Source organism: Ranitomeya variabilis, chromosome 4 (assembly GCF_051348905.1).
Source record: "Ranitomeya variabilis isolate aRanVar5 chromosome 4, aRanVar5.hap1, whole genome shotgun sequence".
NCBI lineage: Eukaryota > Metazoa > Chordata > Amphibia > Anura > Dendrobatidae > Ranitomeya > Ranitomeya variabilis.
Window position 1 is genome coordinate 97,094,405 of NC_135235.1, and position 26,623 is coordinate 97,121,027.

General features: G+C 47.7%; 2 protein-coding genes across 3 annotated transcripts in view; one reads left to right on the top strand and one right to left on the bottom strand.

The window, feature by feature from the left end:
- LOC143769907 (intelectin-1-like) overlaps positions 1-26,623 on the bottom strand; it is a 128,556-nt gene that overhangs the window by 80,365 nt on the left and 21,568 nt on the right. The window contains exon 2 of the mRNA XM_077258949.1: positions 5,290-5,359. Within this exon, the coding sequence (XP_077115064.1) occupies positions 5,290-5,353 (64 nt within the window). The 5' untranslated portion in view covers positions 5,354-5,359. The remainder of the gene's footprint in view (positions 1-5,289; positions 5,360-26,623) is intronic.
- The window catches only part of RPP30 (ribonuclease P/MRP subunit p30), a 49,201-nt gene continuing 29,759 nt past the window's right edge, over positions 7,182-26,623 (top strand). The window contains exons 1-5 of one of the 2 annotated variants that reach the window (XM_077258951.1): positions 7,182-7,437; positions 9,871-9,953; positions 12,539-12,594; positions 21,072-21,128; positions 24,226-24,300. In XM_077258951.1, coding sequence (XP_077115066.1) covers positions 9,872-9,953; positions 12,539-12,594; positions 21,072-21,128; positions 24,226-24,300 — 270 coding nt within the window. In that variant the 5' untranslated portion in view covers positions 7,182-7,437; position 9,871. Of the gene's footprint in view, positions 7,486-9,870; positions 9,954-12,538; positions 12,595-21,071; positions 21,129-24,225; positions 24,301-26,623 lie in introns of both variants that reach the window. The other variant, XM_077258952.1, reaches the window with a different exon arrangement.

The following is a 26,623-nucleotide window of genomic DNA, read 5'->3' on the forward strand; positions in this document are numbered from 1 at the left end:
AACAATAAGTGGAACACAATTTGAAGTTGAACAAAATTTATTGGTTATTTTAAATTTTTGTGGAAATTCAAAAACTGAAAAGTGGGGCGTGCAATATTATTCGGCCCCTTTAACTTAATACTTTGTTGAGCCATCTTTTGTTGTGATTACAGCTGCAAGTCACTTGGGGTATGTCTCTATCAGTTTTGTACATCGAGAGACTGAAATTCTTGCCCATTCTTCCTTGGCAAACAGCAAAAACTGAATGATGTTTGATGGAGGTCGTTTGTGGACAGCAGTTTTCAGCTCTTTCCACAGATTCTCGATTGGATTGAGGTCTGGACTTTGACTTGGCCATTCTAACACCTGGAGACGTTTGTTTGTGAACCATTCCATTGTAGATTTTGCTTTATGTTTGGGATCATTGTCTTGTTGGATGACAAATCTCCGTCCCAGTCTCAGGTCTTTTGCAGACTCCAACAGGTTTTCTTCAAGAATGGTCCTGTATTTGGCTCCATCCATCTTCCCATCAATTTTAACCATCTTCCCTGTCCCTGCTGAAGAAGAGCAGGCCCAAACCATGATGCTGCCACCACCATGTTTTGACATTGGGGATGGTGTGTTCAGGGTGATGAGCTGTGTTGCCTTTACGCCAAACATATCGTTTGGATTGTTGCAGAAAAGATCGATTTTGATTTAATCTGACCAGAGCACCTTCTTCCACATGTTTGCTGTGTCTCCCAGGTGGCTTGTTGCAAACTTTAAACTGCACTTTTTATGGATATCTTTGAGAAATGGCTTTCTTCTTGCCACTCTTCCATAAAGGCCAGATTTGTGCAGTGTACGACTGATTGATGTCCTATGGACAGACTGTCCCACCTCAGCTGTAGATCTCTGCAGTTCATCAAGAGTGATCATGGGCCTCTTGGTTAAATCTCTGATCAGTCTTTTTGTTTCAAATGAAAGCTTAGAGGGACGGCCGGGTCTTGGTAGATTTGCAGTGGTATGATACTGAGTCGACCGCCAGGGATGTCACGGTGGCTGCGACCCGGTCCGTGGCCCTGGGCGCCCATGTAAAAGGGAAAGGTCTTTAAAGGGAATAAAGTTTGTGTTCGTGACGCCACCTGTGGTATTCGGTCAGTGGGGACCGACGCTACTTTAAGGGATCCTCTGGTGTGATGTTATGGCAGCTAGATGATATAACTTCCCACAGTTGAAGTATATCCACAGGGCTCCCAGTGTGTAGATATAAGATGGTGAGGAGTGCAGTAAAGAATGAGGACACAGGTTGGCAGTCTCTTTACCTTGGTTTACTGAAGACTTTAGCATCCGCAGTCCAGAGCACCAGATCACAGGGCAGGCAGGGTCTGGCCAGCTTGAAGGCAAGTTAGGAGTCCCCTTGCCCAGGTGGAAATCAAAAGCTTCCTCTAGCGCCGCGGTGGTGTAGTCCCTTACAGCTTAAAGCCCCACATAAGGTCCTCACAGATGTTATCTCTCTCTCTGTCCCCCAGGTAGGATAGGACATAACCCGTATGACTGTTGGCTTGAGGCTGTTTATAGGGACTCAAGCACACCCTGGCCTCTGAGGTTGCCACCGTGCCTCCTGGGTATTAGGTCGGACAAGTAACGTGGAGTTCAGCTATCCTGCCGGTCTCTGATGTAAGTCATAGATGTCCCTACAACCTCGGTGTTCTGGCTACCGGTCTCTGCGCCTCAAAAGAAGTCAGCCTGCTCGGGGCTGGTCTCCCCCTGATGTCCTCTCCTGTGCTTTGCTCTCCTGCACGTTCACTGCAATCAATTCGGCTTTCTCAATGTCTCTCTCCGGAAACTGCTGCACTGCGGCTACACAGCTCCGTAACCCTTCTGCTGCCTCAGACTGATCCAGTCCGTCTCCTGACTGGACCTTCCTGGAACTCACTCACTTTCCCTACAGACTACCAGTTATATATATACAGTATATATGGGGAGTCACCTAGCAAGTAGGATCAAAAGCTCCCCCTGGTGGCCTGGAGTGTGAATGTGTTGCATGTTTGTGGTACCTGGTTGCAGTTATCCCTTCTTGCCTTCAAGCGTAACATCACTCTCCTCGTGATGAAAGCAATGCTAATGTGACGACCAGGACCCTGGGGCGCCACAATACTCTATCCATTTCAATATGATCGCTTGCACAGTGCTCCTTGGGATGTTTAAAGCTTTGGAAATCATTTTTTATCCAAATCCGGCTTTAAACTTCTCCACAACAGTATCACGGACCTGCCTGTTGTGTTCCTTGGTCTTCATGATGCTCTCTGAGCTTCAAACAGAACCCTGAGACTATCACAGAGCAGGTGCATTTATACGGAGACTTGATTACACACAGGTGGATTATATTTATCATCATTAGGCATTTAGGACAACATTGGATCATTCAGAGATCCACAATTAACTTCTGGAGTGAGTTTGCTGCACTGAAAGTAAAGGGGCCGAATAATATTGCACGCCCCACTCTTCAGTTTTTGAATTTCCACAAAAATTTAAAATAGCCAATAAATTTCGTTCAACTTCACAATTGTGTTCCACTTGTTGTTGATTCTTCACCAAAAATTTACATTTGGTATCTTTATGTTTGAAGCATGATATGTGGGAAAAGGTTGAAAAGTTCCAGGGGGCGGAATACTTTTGCAAGGCACTGTATAAGCAATGTAACAGCAATGTAACAGCACTGTCTTTGTGGTATTTCCTGAAGAAGAAGTCCTGATGACTTTGAAATGCGTAGAATAAACCACCATCATTCTTCAACCATATTTTGTATTCTGATTTGTCTGGCAGCACAGATATAATCCACTATCTCCCTGGATAATAGCTGTAATTAGGTCGCTTGCCGACCCATGGATCTGCAGCAGCTGACAAACAAGCCTTGTTTCTACACCACCAGATGAGCAGTTTTTGATCAAAATTGCACATTGTATAACGTGGGATAATACCCTATTTGCGCTCCTTGTTTTCCTACAGTTTTCACTCTAGCAAACCTCAGAAGGGCCTGGACATGTACTGGCTTAAGCAGGGGGACACGTCTTGCACTGCAGGATCTGAGTCATTGGTGGCGTATTGTGTTACTGATGGTAGCCTTTGTTACGGTGGTCCCAGCTCTACGCAGGTCATTCACTAGGTCCCCCCGCGTGGTTCTGGGATTTTTGCTCACCGTTCTTGTGATCATTTTGACCCCACCGGGTGAGATCTTGAATGGAGCCCCAGATCTAGGGAGATTATCAGTGGTCTTGTATGTCTTCTATTTTCCTATTATTGCTCCCACAGTTGATTTCATCACACCAAGCTGCTTGCCTATTGCAGATTCAGTCTTCCCAGCCTGGTGCAGGGCTACAATTTTGTTTCTGGTATCCTTCAACAGCTCTTTGGTCTTCACCATAGTGCAGTTTGGAGTATGACTGAGGTAGTGGACAGGTGTCTTTTATACTAATAACAAGTACAAACAGGTGCTATTACTACAGGTAATGAGTGGAGGACAGAGGAGCCTCTTAAAGAATAAGTTACAGGTCTGTAAGAGCCAGAAATCTTGCATGTTTTTAGGTGACCAAATACTTATTTTCCACCATACTTTGCAAAATAAATCTTGCCAACTCAGACAAGGTGATTTTATGGATTTGTTTTCTCATTTTGACTCTCATAGTTGTGGTCTACCTATGATGTCAATTACAGGCCTCTCTCCTCTTTTTATGTGCGAGAACTTGCACAATTGGTGGCTGACTACTTTTTTCCCCACTGTATATTAAAGGAAACAGCTGAAAAGTTTCCAAAGCCCACCCCAAAAAACCTGGTGTGTATGCAGAACATCATTTGATTAGTTTCCCTATGGCTTTTATCTCACTCTTAATGTATCCAGAAATCTTCCACTACCTGGTGAGTGCTCTGCTACACACACAAGGAAGCTTTGTAGCATGCAACAATAAGTTATATTATGGCGAATACCATATTTTTCTTAGGCAACACATGAGTAAATACAAAGAAAAGTTTACCATTATCAAAAGGAAATACCGTATTTTTTGGAATATAAGACGCACTTTTTCCCCCAAAAAAAAGGGGGGGAAATGGGGGGTGCGTCTTATATTCGCAATGCACGCTTACCGTGGACCGTGGCGGCAGAGGTGCGGTGGCAGGGGTGCGGCGGCAGAGGTGTGGCGGCAGAGGTGTGGAGATGAGGAGGCGCAGTGAGCGGGGTCCCTTTCCCCGGTGAGGTGATGCAGCAGCCCGGTAATGCAGCAGAGCCGGGTGAATCCTGTTTTTGTCGGTGCGCGCGGCCATCTTCCTGAGGCCGCGCGTTCGCAGATGGAGCTCTGCTGCCCGGGGCTTCAGGAAAATGGCCACAGGATGCCGCGCGTGCACAGATGGGGATCGCGGCGGCCATTTTCCTGAAGCCCCGGGCAGCAGAGCTCCATCTGCGAACGCGCGGCCTCAGGAAGATGGCCGCGCGCACCGATAACAACAGGATTCACCCGGCTCTGCTGCATTACCGGGGCTGCTACATCACCTCACCGGGGAAAGGGACCCCGCTCACTGCGCCTCCTCATCTCCACACCTCTGCCACCGCGGTAACAACAGGATTCACCCGGCTCTGCTGCATTACCGGGGCTGCTGCATCACCTCACCGGGGAAAGGGACCCCGCTCACTGCGCCTCCTCATCTCCACACCTCTGCCACCGCGGTAACAACAGGATTCACCCGGCTCTGCTGCATTATCGGGCTGCTGCATCACCTCACCGGGGAAAGGGACCCCTCTCACGCCATACTTCTCACTGTGCCTCCTCATCCCAGCACCTCTGTCGGTAACCACTGCTGCCACCCTCCCATGGACACCAGGCCGTGGCGTCACCCACCTAAGCAGGAAGGGACCCTGCTCAGGTGCACGCCGTACCGCATCACCCCACCTCTGCCGCCGCCATGCCTCCTGTGACCCTGCTCTGCCACCACCAGCCCTCAGGTAAGATACTGTAAATTCGGACAATAAGACGGACCCCCATCTTATAAAAAATCTTTTTTTCTGCAATTTTCACCCCAAATTTGGGGTGCGTCTTATGGTCCGGTGCGTCTTATAGTCCGAAAAATACGGTACATTTGAAGCTTGAACTGTCATTTCCAAGCATTGGGAAATATTTGGAGAATAAAGTAGGCATACCAACATCGCCCATAGTCTTCCATATATTCTGTCTATAAACAATTATTTTAACACTTTTGTGACAGTTTTATAAAGAGATGACCTAAAGTCATTTCATGTGTCACTGCTAGTAATAAGAAATCTAACCCAAAAGTACTCACGACATTTGTGGGTGAATACACCTGAAAGTGCCACAGACAGGACTGCCAGTTTGTGTACCCACATTTTCCACTGGAGAAAAAAAATAGAAATTATTATTAATAATGATAATAATAATATATTAATAATAGTGACACATATAATGCAGTAACAATGTGATGATGCCCTTATGTGGTCTCAGAGACAGTACAATGAGACACAGTGGCTCTCTGATTACGATTGACATCTCTTACATTGTTATTAAACTAATTCAACTACACTTTCTAGTTAAAGGGGTCAGCTCTTTTTCTTCTTTTCTGCTGTCGACGGGACATCACTGCCGAGACTGATGTCATGCTGATTGATGGCTGGCTCTCTGCAGTTAGGTAAAGGGGAGCCGGCTGTCAATCGGCATGATACTGGCAAAGATGCCATCTTGGCAGAGCAGAGCAGAAGAGAAGAAGCTGCTCTGCCGATGTGACATCACTAGAAGAGGAAGAATCGCCGGCAAGAGCTGTCCGACTGCTTTGAGTCAGGAGCAGATCACTGCAAGACAAAACAGGCAAGTACTTAGCAACTGCCTGCCAGTAAGTTCTTGGCCCTCTAAAAAAAAAAACCACAAAGTGTTGGATAACTCCATTAGGTAACATGACAGGCTTGGGTAGTTTTAGGGTCCGCATAATGGGGAAACAGGAAGAATACGTCCGCATTCACACTGGCCAACTGCAGACGTTGTATGAAAGACAATAGGTTGTTAAATTGCAAGTAATCGGTATAGACAGGCTGACCGCAATTTCATGTGCATGGAGCGACCGCTCATAGTATTGTTGTTTGCCTTCGTCCTTGGCGTTACAGGATTAATGTCCGCAAGCTTATAAGTCAATTAACCTGACCATTTTGCTCATTTATCCTGTAATTGGCAGCCTGTCTAGACAGGTCAATGATCAGGAAACAAATGTGTAAACTAGAATCTTATAAGTCTATAAAAGGGAGTCTGTGAGCTTAAGCTGACAGTATAACCAAAGCTTCTAGCCTCAGCGCATTACTCGCTCCACTGGTTCTACATGTCACCGCCTCCCTCACTGGCATGAGCATTAATAGTGCTCGCTCCAAATCATGGCTGTCCTGGTTAATGATTAAAATCTTGGGAAAGGCTGCTGTCCATCCCTGGTGGGGTGGTGGGTTACATTACATGTTCTTTAGTGCTTTCCATGTTTTTTTGGCTTATATTATAGTTACTGCGCCATCTAGTGTTTCATTACTGTAATGCATGTACATTTATATGCTCCAATCTGCATCACCCTCCCAGCCAGCTCCCTCCTCTTTTGTGTAGTTCTATAGATATCATCATCACTAATAAACTATTTATTTAGTCACTTATTGGCGCTCATTTCTGTGTAGGATATCTATCCTCGGCGGGGACAGGCATCCTAAGCCTGCAGTCAGCCATATAATGGACGACGATCGCATCGCAGTGCATGGACTGGCTGGTGGCTCTGCTGACCGGAGCAGGAGGGCTGCATAGAAATACGCGAAGCTGCCATGTGCAGGTCAGCAGAGCCGCCGGCCAGTCCGAGGATTGGGATGCCACCGTGGCCAGTGTTACACGGCCGTGTGACTGCGCCGAGATGGGGCTACTAGCTAGAACAAAGCCCTTTAGGCCTACAGAGAACCCCTCACTCGTGCTTGGGGAACAGGTTAAAAAAAAACAACAGTGGAATTGCTGCTTCATAGATTGGAACGTGGAAGGAAAGAAATAAACACTTTTCTGTCATTTTGAGGCCATTTATTTGAATGCAATTTCACAGGCGGCTGCAGGAGGTTCACAACGAGACCCCACAACCGGCTCCTCACGGGCCACCGGCAATCACCGGCACTGTCTCCAGTCATAGCCGAGACCCAAACACCGAGCCACGTGGTCATACAGGGATCAGCCACACAACAAGGGCAAAAGTAACATAACCCGCTAACGAATCCCAGCCGCTCTCATACAGTGCGTGATACCGGCACAAGAATTCACCCAGGGAATGTGACAGTTGTCCAGTACAGGAAACCCCGCCTGTATTCTGTTACCGAGCTCTGATTGGTCAGAGCGGTGACTGCCGGATCACGTGGACGCTGCTGCGTTCTGTGTGGGGAAGCGGACACGTGCGGGAGCAGCAGCAGCAGATGTAGGTGATCGTGCAGCGATCGGGCTCATGCGGTTCTCGTTGTTTCCGGTAACCAGGTGTTAACCATTTCAGCTCCCACGCGGATTGTTATGCAGCTTTACCAGGCTTCTGCATGGCTGCATGGACGACTGCCGTTCTGGTTGCCATAGAGCTCGTCATCTGATTCATTTTGGTTGTTTTTAACAGAATTCTTGCCAAAACACGGTGGCGTAATCAGTCTGCCCAAACATTCTGCGACTTTTGGCCGGACCTGGCGCAGCAGAGCTCTCCTGGCACATGCATCCACCTTTCTGCCTGCACCAGTGACATAATGTCAGCAGCGCTGCAGCCAATCACTGAGCTCAGGGATTTCTGAATAGGGCACAAGACTGTGAGCTCAGTGATTGTAGCAGGGCTGCTGACGTGGTGTCACCGCTGCAGCGTGAGAGCATGGAGCGCTGGGGAGGGCAGGTGCAGAACTCATTATTTCTAAGGCAGAGGGCAAAATTTAATGGCAAAACCCTAAAAAACACAACTCCAATTACCTTGTGGCTGTGAGATACTGATGTGTGCGGAGGGACGAGGTCACTGATTAAGGGGGTCCGCCCATCACAGGAACACATAGTGCAGTGGTGGGGAACCTTATACAGACCGAGAGCCCAAACTGCAACCCAAACCCACTTATCACAAAGTGCCAACCTGGCAATATAACCTGAATACTCGGGGTTTAGTTAAGAAAAAACAGCTCATGCAGAGAGCGGGCGGAGGCAGCAAAGAGCAGCCATGGACAAGAGGAGGCGGGGTCGGCGGAGAGCAGCCACAGAAGAGAGCAGGCGGGGGCAGCAGAGAGCAGCCACAGATGAAAGCAGGCGGGGCAGCAGAGAGCAGCCAGACGAGAGCAGGCGGGGGCAGCAGAGAGCAGCCACAGACGAGAGCAGGCAGGGAGCAGAGAGCAGCCACAGACGAGAGCAGGCGGGGGCAGCAGAGAGCAGCCACAGACGAGAGCAGGCGGGGGCAGCAGAGAGCAGCCACAGACGAGAGCAGGCGGGGGCAGCAGAGAGCAGCCACAGACGAGAGCAGGCGGGGGCAGCAGAGAGCAGCCACAGACGAGAGCAGGCGGGGGCAGCAGAGAGCAGCCACAGATGAAAGCAGGCAGGGAGCAGCAGAGAGCAGCCAGACGAGAGCAGGCAGGGAGCAGCCACAGATGAGAGCAGGCGGGGCAGCAGAGAGCAGCCACAGACGAGAGCAGGCGGGGGCAGCAGAGAGCAGCCAGACGAGAGCAGGCGGAGCAGCAGAGAGCAGCCACAGATGAGAGCAGGCGGGGCAGCAGAGAGCAGCCACAGATGAGAGCAGGCGGGGCAGCAGAGAGCAGCCACAGACGAGAGCAGGTGGACCAGACTGCAGATATAAAGGCAGTGCTTCCCAACCTGGTATGTGCTCTCCCCCCACCCCCTCCATCCAGGTATACGCTCCCCCGTTCTGGTATATGTCCCCCATATGGCCGGCGCAACTGTTCAATACATAGAAGAGAAAAAACACGATAAACATGGCTCCTCGCCTTCCGTCCTCTCCCCCAGGGCGCCGCGTCGTTTTCTGAAGCTGGCAGCTGACATCAGCGTCAAAGTGACGGGGCGGTGCGTGACATCACAGCCATGCACCAATCACGTGTGTGCTGACATCAGCTGCTGGCTTCTGATTGGCCAGCAGTGTGTATTGCGGCGCATGGACCCGGCATATTTGTGTGCTGCGATACACTTCAGCTGTGTCCTTGGATGCAGATTGAGCTGAAGGGCTGGCGCTGCTGGGCTCCTCACCCGCTGCTCCACTGGTGCTGAAAGGCAATGGCGCTTGTGCCCACAGGGAGGACTGCGTGCCACAGGTCCGCCACCGCTGCTGTAATGTATCCAAGGAACATGCCATAAAATAATTCCAATTGTTTACCTGTCCTGCTCCCCCTGTGATGGGGGGCCGCCCTGCGCTCCTGTGATGGGGGGGCCGCTCTGCGCTCCTGTGATGGGGGGGCCGCCTCGCGCCCTGTGATGAGGGGGCCGCCCTGCATGTGTGGCTCCTTATTCACTTCTATGAGAGTCCTGAAAATAGTGGTGTACGTTATCTTGGATATTTTCAGTACTCCCATAGAAGAGAATGTTGGGAATGCGCGTGTGCAGCCACTTCTCCACTCACAGCGGCCATGCCACCAGCGGGGTAGGAGGAGGACCCCCATCAGACGTCTACAGCATGCCCTGAGGATCCGCCACACAAGGGTGTTTTGTTTCGGACATTTAATAGGTATGAAGGTGTAGTGAGTGAATCTTGTGTCATCTGATGGAGCATATTGTTTTCTTGCATTTTTTGGCTTCCTGTAGTGCTAGACTCAGTCTTGTGTCTGGGGGACTCGCCTTACAGGTTACTTGGTGAATGATACTTCTATTTCTACGCCCGATTCTCTTTCAGCATGGCCGTGTTTGTAGACCTGAACATTACAAACTGTATGGAAGTGAAGAAGTTACAAAGCCTTATTGAAATGGCGGCACACCGTAAGTACAGCGGCTCATACACCGTTTCCCAGGGCCACTTAATAATAGTCATCATCTAGGACACAACCCCAGGATGCGCCCTGTTTGATAGATGCGGCCCCACATTCGGGAACTGGATCTTTATTTGGGTCAGGGACCCCATACTCACCTGAAAATGTGGAGAATGAATGACCGGGTGGTTGTACGTATACATGCTTCACTTCTATGTGAGTCACTGAGACAGCCGAGCACACTCAGCTAACTCCCATAGAAGTGCGGACACCGCCATTTATTCTCTGCCTGAATGTGGTGGGCATCGGGAGACCTCCATTCTGGAGATGGGAATGTGTCCCGAGGGTGGGACATGATTATCCTGTGGATATGCCATACATTTAAAAAAAAAAAAAAAAATTAGTAATACCCAATAATATGTGAATCCCTGCTAAAGGCCCCGTCTCAGATAGCGATTTACCAACGATCACGACCAGCGATACGACCTGGCCGTGATCGTTGGTAAGTCTTTGTGTGGTCGCTGGGGAGCTGTCACACAGACCGCTCTCCAGCGACCAACGATCAGGGGAACGACTTCGGCATCGTTGAAACTGTCTTCAACGATGCCGAAGTCCCCCTGCAGCACCCGGGTAACCAGGGTAAACATCGGGTTACTAAGTGCAGGGCCGCGCTTAGTAACCCGATGTTTACCCTGGTTACCAAAAAAAACAAACACTACATACTCACCTTTCGGTGTTCAGGTCCCTTGCCGTCTGCTTCCTGCTCTGACTGAGCCGCCGTACAGTGAGAGCAGAGCGCAGCGGTGACGTCACTGCTGTGCTCTCACTTCTCACTGTACGGTCGGGAGTCAGTGAGAGCAGGAAGCAGACGGCAAGGGACCTGACGGACATCAGATGGGGAGTATGTAGTGTTTGTTTTTTTTTACATTTACACTGGTAACCAGGGTAAACATAGGGTTACTAAGCGCGGCCCTGCGCTTAGTAACCCGATGTTTACCCTGGTTACCAGTGAAGACATTGCTGGATCGGTGTCACACACACCGATTCAGCGATGTCAGCGGGACCTCAACGACCAAAAAAAGGTCCAGGCCATTCCGACACGACCAGCGATCTCGCAGCAGGGGCCTGGTCGCTGGTACGTGTCACACATAGCGAGATCGCTACTGAGGTCGCTGTTGCGTCACAAAACTTGTGACTCAGCAGCGATCTCGCTAGCGATCTCGCTATGTGACACGGGGCCTTTAGGCAGAGAGAAGGGGCCTGGCTTGGCTAATGTACCGAGACACAGGTAGGAGGTAGAAGCGTTATGTCAGAACGTTCACATTTTACAAGCTGCTGTTTACTGATCTGTTAACTGCCTTTTAGTCTGCAGGTTAGGCTTCTTTCACACTTCGTCGGCAGTGTCCCGTCCTAATGCGTCGGGAAGACTTGCCGACGATGGATGTCGGTAAAATAGTGATACAACGGAGGCAACGCACCCAGTGTTATGACGAATGCGTCGGCTGAGCATGTAGCTGTAGATATGGAACTTGGTATTCCGGGGACGAGAGAGAGAGACAGATTCTGCGTCCATAGGCTTCCATTGTAGCCAACGACGGACAGCGCAGGACCCGTCACTGACCGATTTTCCTCTGAACGTTTTCTCTCCACGACGGAACGCTATTTTCCAACGGATCCAGAGCACGACGGATGAAACGGCCATCTGTCACAATCCATCACTAATACAAGTCTATGGGAAAAAACAGGATCCTGCAGAAAAATTTGCAGGATCCTGTTTTTTTAAAAAACTCGACGGATTTCGACGTGAGACAAAAGACGGAAGTGTGAAAGAGGCCTTAACACTGGCTTTACATATCCTTAAAGGGAACCTTGTCACCGCCCCATCAGGCATTTGTAACTAAAAGAGCCACATTGTGCAGCAGTAATGCTGCATTCTGACAAGGTGGCTCTTTTAGTTCGGGTCCCTGCCCACGCTGCGATAATCGCTTTTGAAATTTGTCCTTCATACTGTGAAATCGCCAGAGGGGCAGGTCTTTCCCCCCTCATCCAGAGGCCTCACAGCCGTCAATCATGGCCTCTGGGCGCCGCCTCCTCTTCGTTCAGTAGCGTCCCCGGCGCCTGCACTGTTATTTTTTTTTTTCGGACATGCGCAGTTGCGCTGCCCTTCGAACTTACAGCGCAGGCGCCAGGGACGCTACTGAAGGAAGAGGAGGCGGCACCCGGCTCGCAGAGTCCATAAGTGACGGCTGTGAGGCCTCTGGATTAGGGGGGAAAGACCTGCCCCCCTGGCGATTTCACAGGTATGAGGGACAAACTTCTAAAGCGATTATTTCAGTGTGTGCAGGGACCCGAACTACAAGAGCCACCTTGTCAGAATGCAGCATTAGTGCAGCACAAGGTGGCTCTTTTAGTTACAAACGCCTGGGGGGTGACAGGTTCCCTTTAATGTTGGCTGATTTTACCATAGTATTCTGTCCTAATATACAGACCCCATAGAGGTCCATGGATTGTCTAGGTAGGTACAGGCCCCAAATATTTTCAGACCAATCGTCATTCAAACCTTTCATCTTATTACTCTCTCTTTCACCCTTGCAGTCGGTTACTCCGCTGTTGCCATCAACCATGTAGCAGAATTTGAAAAGAAGAAAGTGGTAAGATTCATATCGTGATATCTAACACAGGAAAAATAATTACTCCCATGACAAAAAGTCACAAAAAGGACTTGGCACTACGTTTGGATCCTGTCGACTTCTATTATCCAATGAAGATTATCTGGTTGCGCTACTTTTTTTTTTTCCATGTGGCCATTGTCACCTGTGTGAAAATGCTGCAAACATTCACATCAAGGTTGAAGAATTTCCAGGGGCGCTCTCCAAATATAGTAAAAAGTCTTATTTATTGCGTCACGTAAGGTACAAGTAAGGAGGGGAAACTGCACCTCCTCATGGAATAAGGAAACGCAACCTGATCAGAGAACACGATTTATCACATAATAGAAGTCAACGGGGCCCAAGGTAGTGCCAAGTCATTTTTTTTTTATAGTTTTTTTTTTTTTTTTTAATGTTTCCTGCTGATTAAACATTAAGCTCACCTTTACTATATTATATTTTTCAGACTAGAAATAAGACCGCACATAATCATAAGACATAACCTAGGTTTAGACTGCAGAAAATAGGAAAAACATGTTTCTCCTACGCCTCATTGGGGGACACAGACCGTGGGTGTTATGCTGCTGCCACTAGGAGGACACTAAGTGATACAAAGAAAGTTAGCTCCTCCCCTGCAGTATACACCCTCCTGCTGGCCCTCAGCTAACCAGTTCTTGCTTAGTGTCTTAGGAGGCACTTGGGTCTTTTTTCCCAGACCCCATCTTTGTTTTAATTTTTGATTTTTTAATTTTATGTAAATTTTTAATTTTTTATTTAACGGAGTGAAGGGGGCGACGGGTCCTTTTTTTCATAAGGTCCGCTCTCCCCCGAACCAACAACAGGCGAGCACGGCGAGTATACCTCCCCGTCCCTCTCCTGCGACGTATGGCGCACGAAAAAAGTTTGCGCCAGGGCAACGGTTCCTTTTTTGGTCCCGATTTCCCCCAACCCCCTCCAGGACCCTGCATTACAGCGATGTAATTTGGAGACGTAGGCAGTCCGGAGGGGATGTTGTGCCGCAGCCCCCCTCTGCTACAGAGATGCATCAGGGGCCTCTCCATCCCCATCCAGGGTGCATGGATTGAGCTTACAGACTCACAGAAGCGCCCAGCAGACCTGTGAGATCCGGGATGGCGGCTGTAAGTACCTTCTGGGGACTCCCCCCTGCTCCCCCTCAGCGGCAGCGATGCAGTCTGGGTCCCCAGGGAGAGGCACCGCCGACCGGTGGTCGGTGGTGCTCGGCGGCGCTCCGTCGCGGCCGCCGCCGCACATCGTCGGCAGGGCCCATAAATTTAGGCCCCGGCTTCTTCAGCCGGAGTAGGCCGCAGTGGCCTCTATGGGGTAGGCGCCGGCAGTACTTGCGGCAGAGCCCCTGGGGACAGGCGCCGGCGGTCGGGAACTGCGGCGGTTAGCGTCGCTCTGTTGCGGCCGCCGCGCATCCCCAGGCAGGCTGGAAATTTAGTCCCCGGCTTTTCAGCTGGAGTAGGCCGCAGTGGGCAGATCCCTCCCACGGCCGTAACCCCGCCCCCCTAGATCGGCGCTTCTCGTCTGGGACGAGAGGCGCCCTGCAGATCTCGGGGGCCATGCTTCCTCACGCTGCCTGCCTGGAAGATGCGGTCCTGGGGGTGCCACTGGCCAGTACGCCAGCGGCAATCATTCGGCGCGCGGCCCGCCGACGCGCTCCACCGGCAGGCTCCATAAATTTAGTCCCCGGCTTTTGCAGCCGGACTAGGCCGCAGTTGAAATCCTTTTCAGGAGCGGAGGTGCTTTCATGGTCCCGATGGGCTGAACTTCGTGGATGTACAGAAGCCCCCCTCCATGGTCCGGGCAGCCTCCTCCACCACTGTGAAAGCGGACAAGGAGGCGGACGGTTCCTCTCCACCTCCTTAACAAAGGGATGATGGATTGAGGTTTATCTCTCTATCCCTGCACCGTCCACGCTGCAATACCCGACATCCGCGGCGGCTCCATGCCGGGACGCGCACCGTTGGTAAGTGGATTCTGCCAGCAATGGGCTTCTGCAGCGGGATATTGACAGGCAGTCTCAGACTTCCCTGTGGCCACCTCCCTGAGGTAACGCTCCAGTCGGCTAACAAATTTTGCTCCCGGCTTCAGCCGATGTGGTACAGAAGCGCACTGTGTCGCCTCAAGGCGGCTTAGCCTTTTTTCCTGGCGCTTAGCGCCTGACGCGGAAGCGCTCAATTTTCTCGAGCAACGGGTGACCACCCCTAACTTTTACGCTGACGCCGGCTGCAGAAATTTACGCCCCGGCTGGGGCCTATCATGGAAGTTTCGAGGCTCCGCCCATGTCGTGCCTGTAGCTCCGCCCCCTAAATTGGCGCTTCTCGCTCGCTGCGAGATTTTACCTAACCCGCATGACCAGTATTCCTGGTCTTAAAGTCACACGACCAGTATTCTCTGGTCTTAAAGGCACGTGACCAGTATTTCCTGGTCTTAAAGGCACGTGACCAGTATTTCCTGGTCTTAAAGGCACGTGACCAGTATTCCCTGGTCTTAAAGGCACGTGACCAGTATTCCCTGGTCTTAAGGGTACGTGACCAGTATCCCCTGGTCTTAAGGGTACGTGACCAGTATCCCCTGGTCTTAAAGGCACGTGACCAGTATTCCCTGGTCTTACAGGCACGTGACCAGTATTCCCTGGTCTTAAGGGCGCGTGACCAGAATTCCCGGGTTTTAAAGGCACACGTCCAGTTTTCCCTGGTCTTAAAGGCACACGACCAGTATTCCCTGGTCTTAATGGCGCACGACCAGTATTCCCTGGTCTTAAAGGCACACGACCAGCATTCTCTGGTCTTAAAGCCACACGACCAGTAATCCCTGGTCTTAAAGGCAGACGACCAGTATTCCCTGGTCTTAAAGGCACACGACCAGTATTCCCTGGTCTTAAAGGCACACGACCAGTTTTCCCTGGTCTTAACGGCACACGACCAGTATTCCCTGGTCTTGAGGGCACCATGACCAATCCGAAACTGGTCATAAATGAGGAGCCCTCTGCCGCTGATCCCAGTTTATCCCAGTGTAACTAGTTCCCTCAGCCTAAACTCCCTCGTAGAGCTTTTGCCATCCAGTCCGGATATGCGATTCACTGGACAGAAGCCTCTACGCGGGACGCTATGCCTGGTCTGATTTTTAACGGCGACAGGCACTTTAAAGGTCGCCGGTCTCTCCACACCATCTACAGACGGGCACTCGAAGGTCCAGGCCTAACGCCAGACAGCCTGTCCTGTCCACCCGGAGACTTGCACTCTGTGGATGTACAGAGGCATCCCTTTTTTCGGGCGTCTGAGCACCCCCCTCTGCATCACCACTATTTAACAGAAGATGCAAGTAGGCGTATTTCCCTCTCCACTTCCTTGTTAAGAGGATGGTGGATCGAGGCTCCTAATTTTTAACTCTGCAATGACCTGCTGGAAGCAGCGGCGCATTCTGCCACTCGGCAGATTAACCGGGTACAATCTCCTGTGGTTTACCTACCAGTATCCCTGCCCGATATGTCCTCAATTAAAAATGCCACGATCTGTCAAATAGCACATCTGGTTTGTTCCGTTTGGCAGCTACGGGTCCAGCCCTTTAATCTCCCTATCCGCCGCATGGATGCTAGAGCCCTTAACTACTTCGATTCACACCAGTATCCCTTTCCTGATCCCTTTCCTGAAGACAGTTCAGCTGGTCAATCATATTTTTGAGCGGGAGACTAACGAACAATCGTACGTTTCCGCAGCCCCGACCAACAATGAAAGGGTTGTCCAGGACAGTCTAGATCTAAGGGATCTTGGTTACTAAGAGGTGGAACGATAAGTAGGACCGATTCCGGACCTCAAACTTCTAACAATCTTTTCACAAGGTTCTTCTTCGAATGGAGTTTCATCCGCTCAGCCATTACTTCAACAAAAAAGGTGCAATTTCGGGCATCCATCGACATTCGGGATGCCTAACCTCTTCAAAAATTCCCTAGAGGCGTGGTCGTCCTATCCTGTTTGACCGACTGTTTACCCACCCTTGCAGGACTACCCTAAGTCGTCTATATCACTTGCGATACCCTCTCACCTGGGCTGGTGGCTAGACGTAGACTACTCCTCATTTCCAGCCCAGCAGATATCCTTTTTTGAGGATGATCCAGTATTCTTCCAGAAGGGTGGTAAATCTCCCTCCAGACAAGGTCATGGTTTTTCAACAGGGAGCTCGCGCTCTTGCTCACTCCCCCCCCCCTCATTTCATTTGATTTACTGGGAGGGTTCCAAAAAAAAAAAAAAAAAAAAAAAACAACGGAGACGACAATGGAAACAGTTTCCTTTGCTTCGTTAGTTTTCAGCAAGTCAAGCAGCTTTTCAGACGATAGTCTCTGAGCTCCTTCTTCATCCGGAGTTTTTTCTCCCGGTTCCATGGTTACTAGTAACTTCCAATGCCAGTCCTCTTCTCCCGATCATTGCTCTGGAGATCTCAAGGGTAGTCCTATAGTAGGTCCACTCCTTATGGCGGGTCAACCCATCCGAATTCAATTGGACAACGCCACGGCTGTCATACGTCAATCATCTAGCGAGTACCCACGTTCAAGCACCATGGCCAAAGTACCTCACATGGGCCGAGATCTATCACTCGGTGATCTTGGCAGTTCATATCCCAGAAGTAGAACTCTGGGCTGCGAACATATTTAGCCGTCAGGGTTTCACCTCAAGTGAGTGGGAACTTCACCGGAAGTATTCCATCAGACCCGCCTTCACTGGAGCTCTACAGTTGTAGCTCGGATGGCGTCCTGACTGATCGCCGGTGTACTGGAGTTGGTTGTTCGGCCTCGAGATCCAGGAGCCTTCGCACTGCATGCTCCGGTTATTCCGTGGTACCAGTTTCCACTTCCGAAAGCTTTTCAGAAGCAGAAAGGGCCCCAGTGATCCTCGGAAATCCGTACTGACCACGTCAGTTCGCTTGCGGAGCTGGTAGCTTTCTGTATTTCTGCAACAAAACTGCAAGTAGGGACCACCTCGCAGGATGTTTTTCACATGTAATTCTTCCCTTTTGCATACCGTTAGATCACTGGGATCTATTCTCTTAGGGAAGGTTGCCCCCCTTTTCTCTCGGCGATATCCTCATCCTGACGAGTCTTCGGTGCTAACGGGTCTTTTTCAGTCTTTTTTCTCTTATTTCCTTCAAGGTTGTCCTCAAGCCTTCCCTGTCCCTAGTTACCAAGGTGGTATTGTATTACTACTGTCATGAGGGCATAGTTCCTCCCTCATCTCTTTTGGCATCACTCCACAAAATGGAATGAGGTCCCCATATTCCGGACAGAGCAAGTGCTCTGAGTAGGTATGTCTTGAGGACGGCGTCCTTCCGAAGGTTGGACACTGTATCTTGGGTTTCCTACCGGTAAGAGGAAGGCTTCCTGACTTTTACAGGAAGGGTTTGGCCGTCTCCATCGGCCATTTAGCCTGGTGTATTCTTTCACCATCCAGTAGTCCTTCCGTGTTAGATGACAGCCTATCTCCCCGTCTATCGTGGGTTCCAGGCACCAGGCGTCAACAAGACACGCCTGCAAGCTTGCGGATTCGTCCAGTCCGCATGCATTCTTGAAGCATTATAATTCCCAGACTTCCACAGATGTGACTCTGGGCAGGCGGACTCTGCAGGCCGCGGTGGCGCACTTGTAAGTAGCGGTTACACAGAGCCTGATCTGATGTTGTCCCCACCCAGGGACTGCTTTGGTACGTCCCACGGTCTGTGTCCCCCAATGAGGCGTAGGAGAAAAGGAGATTTTTGTTTACTTACCGTAAAATCTTTTTCTCCGAGCCAATCATTGGGGGACACAGCTCCCACCCTAGTATTGGCTTATGCTTGTTTTTACAATCCGATATGCTATACTCTCATATATAATATGACATGCTGTAAGCTAATATGTTGTTACTGTTCTCCTACTGCTTTTTGCACCGAACTGGTTAGCTGAGGGCCAGCAGGAGGGTGTATACTGCAGGGGAGGAGCTAACTTTCTTTGTATCACTTAGTGTCCTCCTAGTGGCAGCAGCATAACACCCACGGTCTGTGTCCCCCAATGATTGGCTCGGAGAAAAAGATTTTACGGTAAGTAAACAAAAATCTCCTTTTCTTACTAATTAAAACTTCCTTGGTGGTGTAATGTGGAGGGGTCATAATGTGGAGGGGTCATTATTACTAATTTTAATAAACTAGCGTAGAAAAGGGAGATCATTATTATGTAGTTTGTGTGTATTACGCACAGCTCTGCTCATATGCACACCTAGACAAACACACACACATCTCTGCTACATAGGCGCCTATAGATACACACAGCTCTGCTACATAGGCGCCTATAGACACGCTCACAGCACTGCTACATAGGCTCCTATAGACACGCACACAGCTCTGCTACATAGGCGCCTATAGATACACACACAGCTATGCTACATAGGTGCCTATAGACACACCGTTCTGCTACATAGGCACCTACAGACACGTACACAGCTCTGCTACTTAGGCGCTTATAGACATGCACACAGCTCTGCTACATAGGCGCCTATAGACACGCACACAGCCCTGCTACATAGGCGCCTATAGACACGCACACAGCTCTGCTACATAGGTGCCTATAGATACACCGTTCTGCTACATAGGCACCTACAGACACGTACACAGCCCTGCTACATAGGTGCTTATAGACATGCACACAGCTCTGCTACATATGCAGACTAAATGCAGATTTAAGAAAAAAAAAAGAAACCAACAGCCATAAAAGTCCCATAAAAAGTAAATTTTATTAATACAAATAATTAAAACCACCAGACAAGACAGGCAGTATGGCACAGGGAAATAGGCACACGCTAAACACGGCCAAACATTACGGACCAGGACACCAACCCATAGCCTGACCACATGCAATGGTAGGATGTATTATAGTAAATACCCATGACTACTAAGGAAAAATACAATAGGACAATGCCACAGCATGGAAATCATGTGAATCTCATAACAGTATAGCTACCATATCAGCATATTTCACATACCTAACACATGCAGGATGGACAGACAGGATAGGCGACCGGACCTGACGCGCGATTCGGAGCGGACTGCTCCTTCATCAGGAGGTGATGAAGGAGCAGTCCGCTCCGAAACGCGCGTCGGGGTCAGGTCCGGTCGCCTACCCTGTCTGTCCATTCTGCATGTGTTAGGTATGTGAAATATGCTGATATGGTAGCTATACTGTTATGAGATTCACATGATTTCCATGCTGTGGCATTGTCCTATTGTATTTTTCCTTAGTAGTCATGGGTATTTACTATAATACATCCTACCATTGCATGTGGTCAGGCTATGGGTTGGTGTCCTGGTCCGTAATGTTTGGCCGTGTTTAGCGTGTGCCTATTTCCCTGTGCCATACTGCCTGTCTTGTCTGGTGGTTTTAATTATTTGTATTAATAAAATTTACTTTTTATGGGACTTTTATGGCTGTTGGTTTCTTCTTTTTTTCTTATATTATGTTTTGGCAGCTGGTTCCTACTGCTCCTTGATGCATATTGGTTTATCCTGAGCTCTGGGATGTTATACTGGTAATTTATAATCACTTATCTGAATATGCTTGCTTCCATACCATTTTGCTAAATGCAGATTTAGACTCGCACACTGGTCTGGTGCAGGAGTAGAGAGCAGTTTTCTCAGTGATGGGGGAGGACGCGGTGTCGGCGTTCTCTTCCATCACAGGAAGCTGGCTCCGGACTAGAAGACGTGCACACACTTTTGAGCAATGTTTTTTTCTTATTAAAAAGCACGTCTTAGACTCTGTTCCCATGATGAGCTTTCGTTGGTGAGTTTTTTGATGTTGCAGATTATCTGCACCCATTAAGTAAAATAGGTTGTTTGAATTTTTTTGTAAATGTTTTTCTCTGCGCAATCTATATCAATCACAGGCGTTCATGCAGGAAGGGAAAATGCAAACAATGTTTCTTCACTGAATGTAACTTGGAAGAAAGAATATCAAATTGTTAGTACCAGTTCCGTAGAATTCTAAATAACCACATTGTGGAGAAAGATGCAATGAATTCTCTGAAATCTCCTACACTTGTTTGTATTTTCCCCTTACCTGTACCCACACTTCTAATACGACGTAGTAAAGAAGAGTGTTGTCTAGTGATGAGCGAACGTGGTCAGATAAGGTGTTATCCAGGTATCTTGGATGTACTCGAATAATATGTTTGATTCCCTGAGGCTGCAAAACACATGCAGGGATTGCCCATTTGTTAGCAACAAGACATGCAGCCAAGGGGACTCAAACGTATTTGAGCACACCCAAGATACTCAGATAGCAGCTGAGCATGCTCAGATAACACCTTATCCTACGACGTTCGCTCATCACTAGTGCGATCCTATTTGTAGAGTGCGCAGGAAATTCTGTACTGTTAAGACAAAAATAAAGTCCCTTTCTTATAATGTTTTTAATTTGTATATCTGGTTTGTTTTAGGAGATTGCGAAACCTATATCAATTAAAGATCTGTTTCCATCACCGCCTACAGTACAGGTATTACATCACAGCATAACAAGATGGTGCATGCATAGTCAAGAAAAAAAAAATCAGCCCTGCTATGCATAGCAGAAATCAGGATCTTCCATGAACACTGGCCATTGTTCACAGGAGGATAGTGATGACGGGCACAGGGGTCTTCAGCAAACCCCACCGGATGTTATGTCAACCCATGGAGCCCTGTGATCACAGGGCGGGATCTCCGATGGGCAGGATCAATAACGTGCTTCCTGTTTTCACGTGTTAAATTATGTTGTCAGTGATTGACAGCGGCATCAAACAGGATAACAGCCACGGGTGGATCTCTGTTCCACCTGCAGCTGTTAGAGGCACTTGATGGCTAATTAAATCAGCCATCAAGTGTGGGGAAAGATGCGAGCACTGTGTGTGTCTGCATCCAAGGGAGGGACACGTACGTCATGAAGGGGTTAATGTCACCTATAATCTGTACAAATCCATTGAGGATTAAACTGAGATTATTTAGAGGGGGCAGGTAAAAATCTAAAATAATGTGATTGCATTAGTGTGAATACTCCTCTTATAATTTGGTTCTGTTCAGAATTAGCCAATCACAGTTTAGCTCATGCCCAATAGTAGTCAGTGCACAGCTGCCATCATTTACAGTGATTTTATTAACCCCATATAAATTAGCTGTTCTAGTAGGATTTTCCTGACTTTCTTTAGTTACATTTTACAGAAAAAGCCATGGCCTGTAAACAGCTTTAAACACAGCAAAGGGATCTCATTCTTGAAAGATATTTGGCAGAAGGGGACAACATACCGTATATACCCGAGTATAAGCCGACCCCCCCTAATTTTGCCACAAAAAACTGGGAAAACTTATTGACTCGAGTATAAGCCTAGGGTGGAAAATGCAGCAGCTACCGGTAAATGTCAAAAATAAAAATAGATACCAATAAAAGTAAAATTAATTGAGACATCAGTAGGTTAAGTGTTTTTGAATATCCATATTGAATCAGGAGCCCCATATAATGCTCCATACAGTTCATGATGGGCCTCATAAGATGCTCCATACAAAATATGCCCCATATAATGCTCCATATTAAAATATGCCCCATATAATGCTGCATAAAGGTTGATGGTCCCATAAGATGCTCCACACATTATACCCCAAGAGATACTCCACACATTATGCCCTATAAGATGCTCCATACATTGTGGCCACATAAGATTCTCCATACATTGTGGCCCCATACGATGCTCCATACAATTCTCCATATATTGTGGCACCATACGATGATCCATGTATTCTGGCCCCATACAATGCTCCATATATTGTGGCACCATACAATGCTCCACACATTTGCCCCATATGCTGTTGCTGCGATTAAAATAAAAAAATCACATACTCACCTCGCTTCGCTCAGGCCCCCGGCACCAGCGATAGTCACCTTCCTCGTTCACACTCGCGCACACTAATCACGTCATCGCGCCCTCTGACCTGAAGAGTCACAGCCAGAGGACGGAAGACAGAGCAGCGCGCAGCGATGGAACGAGGAAGGTGACTATCGCGCAATGCTCCCCCTCCCCTGATATACTCACCTGCTCCCGGCGCGGTCCCTGGCAGCGTCTCACTGTCAGATGGTCTCCGGCGGCATCTTCCTGTGTTCAGCGGTCATGTGGTACCGCTCATTAAAGTAATGAATGTGGACGCATATTCATTACTTTAATGAGCGGTATGTGACCGGGTGGCAGGTGAGTATGTCACCGCGCCGCTCCCCTGCCGACTCTCTCATCCCCCCCCCCCCCCCCATCCGCTGACAATGACTCGAGTATAAGCCGAGAGGGTCACTTTCAGCCCAAAAAAGTGAGCTGAAAATCTCGGCTTATACTCGAGTATATACGGTAATATCAAAGCATTAGATATGCCATGGAACACTGAACATGGTCATCAAAAAGTGGCATAGATAATGTTAGTTGTGCCAAGTTTAAAACTGTATGTGCCTCAAAAATTGATGGAAAGACAAGAAAATGGGTCCAAGAGGCTTTCTAGATGCCTACAGCAACATTTACAGAAGCTTCAGAATTTTCTGTCAAGTACAAGTTGCACACTGCATGAGATAGGATGACGAGAGGGAATCGTTTTCTCACAAAGAAAAACATCCAAGCCTGGCTATGTTATGTATGAAAATGTTATGGTCTCTTGCCTGAGGTTGAACTTTTTGGCCATAATTGCAAAAGGTATGTGTAGCACAAATCCCACACTGCACATCACCTAAAGACCACCATACCCACCGTGAAGCATGTTGGAGGCAAGATTATGCTTTGAGGCTTACTTTTCACAGCAGGAAATAGGGCTTTAGTCAAGGGGGGGATTATGAACAGTTACAAATATAAGTCAATTTTGTGGTAAATCCTGAAACCTGCTGAAAATGAAGAGGCATTTCACCTTTCAGAATGACAGTGACTCTTAGCATATCTCCAAATCAACAAAAGATCTAGGTTTGGGAATGGCCCAAACCTGTATCCCATTCAAAATCTGTGAGTGACCTGAAGAGGGCGCTGTACACAGGAGATGCCCTCAGTCTGTCAGATTTGGAGCTACTGCAAGAAAGTGTGTGCAACGATCACCAGTTCTAGATGTGCCATTCTAGACCCCTACCCAAAAAGACTGAATGCAGTCATAAATTCTACAGGTATGTCAACAAAGTATTAGTTTAAGGGTGTGAATATTTATGGAGCCATATTATTTTAGTTCGTTAGTCTGCTGTTTAGCAGCGGGGACGATATCAAAAGCCACAAGTTGTAACCAAAAGTAATGTTAATATCGAAAGAACAGCTGCAAATTTTAGCAAGCAGTACATTGAAAAATTGCTTGTATTTACATTCACTATTCAACAATTCACATTTATATATGTTAATAACCCTTTCAATTTGTCAGCTGATCCAATTTTACTTGTGGGGACCTTTCTACCATCGCCCGACCAAATGTGTTGGGAGTAGGGGTTGAATTTAGTCATGCCACATTATGCCCTGATGCAGTGGACAAAAGTCCCCTCTCTTCTGTACAGACGCTTTCCCATTTGAATGGACGGTATTTTGATCTTATTTCCTCGTTTTGTTTAACCTACAGGGTAAAGCATCACCAATAAATATTCTTACAAGGCTAACAATTAAAGCGTCGGATCCGTCCCATTACAATGTACTGGTATGTAGCGCTTTTTTTGTTTGGTTGTTTTTTGTTTGTGTTGGAGGAGATCATAAAGCATTTGAAGAATTTTGCTTGTGTTAGGGGATGTCGACTCTTCCGACATACTGTTTAGGGAAAAACGTACATCTTACAACTCTACATTATGCCCATATTTGTTATTCCTCCTTGAAAATTGGGAGGGAATTGACAACTGGGCGTTACCAGATGGGGGTGTCCATAAACACTCACTGTCTAGTCAGCGAAAACTACCTTACTGTATGGGGTCACAACAATACCTTGTCAATTTATTCATAAATATCCAGGTGGAATATTATCTTAGGAATAGAACAGAGCAAAATTTAAAGAAAATACGCCCACAAATGATTATTTTATGGGAGATTTTTTTCAGAAGGACATCAGCTTGGGGGCAGCCCTTGTATTTAATAAATCAGTGTGGAGCCCCAGATTGATGACTTGTCTAAGTACAATTCCCGGAATAATGTTACCACGCGGGAACGGCTCAGTCAAGTATGTGTTAGTGCAAAGAGTAACATCTCGCTCTTATGTCACAAGTGTGACAGTGGAGGGCTGTGGCATCCCATAAGCCGGAGACCACGTGGGCAGCGCAATGAAGATGACCCTTATTGACCCAGGAGGCGTTTTACAACATACCACGCCAGCCCACATGTTGCTTGTGGCACTGCGAGCAGCCTGAATTGCTGAAACTTGCTACCATGACCTGCAACGTTTTCGGATTTGTCTCCCATCGTGCACATCTGGAACATCATTGGTCGGCAGTTACAAAAGGAGCTGCCAGCAGTGGATCTTGATGATTTGCCCAAGTTCTCTTGTCGTCACAGAACATTCTGCAGACGACCATGAATTACTTTAATAGCATGCGAGTGCGGGAGCTTCTGCATGTGACACTCATACTCGATACAGATGTGTTAAAGGTGTTTCCATTTTTTTCATAATTTCTATATTAAAAAAGTCTGTCCATCCCAAGATTTCCATGACTATTATGTCTTGGTGTTGCAATGTCATTGTTGAGTTTACATAGGATTTGTGCATCCTTTGTAGGCTTACACACAGCACTATACTATATATTTGCTCTTTACTTTACCCAGAAACATTTCTGTAACTTGTAAGACAGACGGTACTGAAGTTTGGACTGTACAGACTTGGGCTCATGAGAAGTGAGAGTGCAATGAAGCTCCGCGACCAGAAACCTCCTCTCTCCGACTTGTTGCCCACCGGTCATCTCCACTGAGACTTGGTGCACCCTTTCTGTGCGTCAGGGGCTTGCATTTCACTCCTGACGAATTTCTTCATTTGTTAATGTACAGATAGCTTGGAGGAGCATGCTTTCATTATGCAAACAGAGTCCTTAACCCCTTCACGCCATAGCAGTTTTCCATTTTTTTTTTGTTTCCGCGTTCTTCCAAGAGCCATAACTTTTTTCATGCTTTCATCAATACAGCCATGTGAGGGCTAGTTTTTTTGCAGGACGAGTTATACTTTTGAATGGCGCCATTCATTTTACCATATAGTGCACTGGAAAATGAAGAAAGAAATTGCAAAAAAAAAAAAAAAGTGCAATTACACCATTTTTTTTGTTTTTTTTTGTTTACCATGTTCACTATAGGGTAAAACTGAACCTGGTAATATGATTCCCAGGGTCACTAAGAGTATGGAGATTAAATGTGTGTAGTTTTATTTAATTGGTGGAAACAAAAAACAAAATTTGTATGAAAACAAAAAAAATGTTTTGTTCATTTTCCGAGAGCTTGTAGCATTTCCATTTTTCGGGATCTGAGGCTGCGGGAGGGCTTATTTTTGGCAGTCTTAGCTGACATTTTTATTGACACCATTTTGGGGTGGATGCAATGTTTTGATCACCTGTTAAAAAAAAACCCATAAAAACATAATTGTGGCGTTTTTGATTTTTTTTCTTCTACTTTTTACAGATTTGTATAAATTTATCTTATATTTTGATCAGACATTTCTAAATGAAGCAATGCTAAATATTTGTTTTTTGTTTTTTTTTCATTTTCAATGGTTCAAAGGGGTGAATGATTTGAACTTTTGTGGGGTTTTTTAATTTTTTTTCATGTTTAAAAACTTTTTTTTAAACTTTAATAGTCCTCTTAGTAAACTTAAAGCTGCGATCGTCCGATAGCCCGTGCTATGCATAGTAGGGCTTCAGCACTGCTACATATAGCAGAAATCACAATCCGCTATGAACGCCTTCCACAAAATCAGCTGTCATGTGTGAGGAAATTTGCGGGCTCAGCATCAGAGCCCGCATTAAAGTCGCAGCCACGACTCATGACGTAAATAT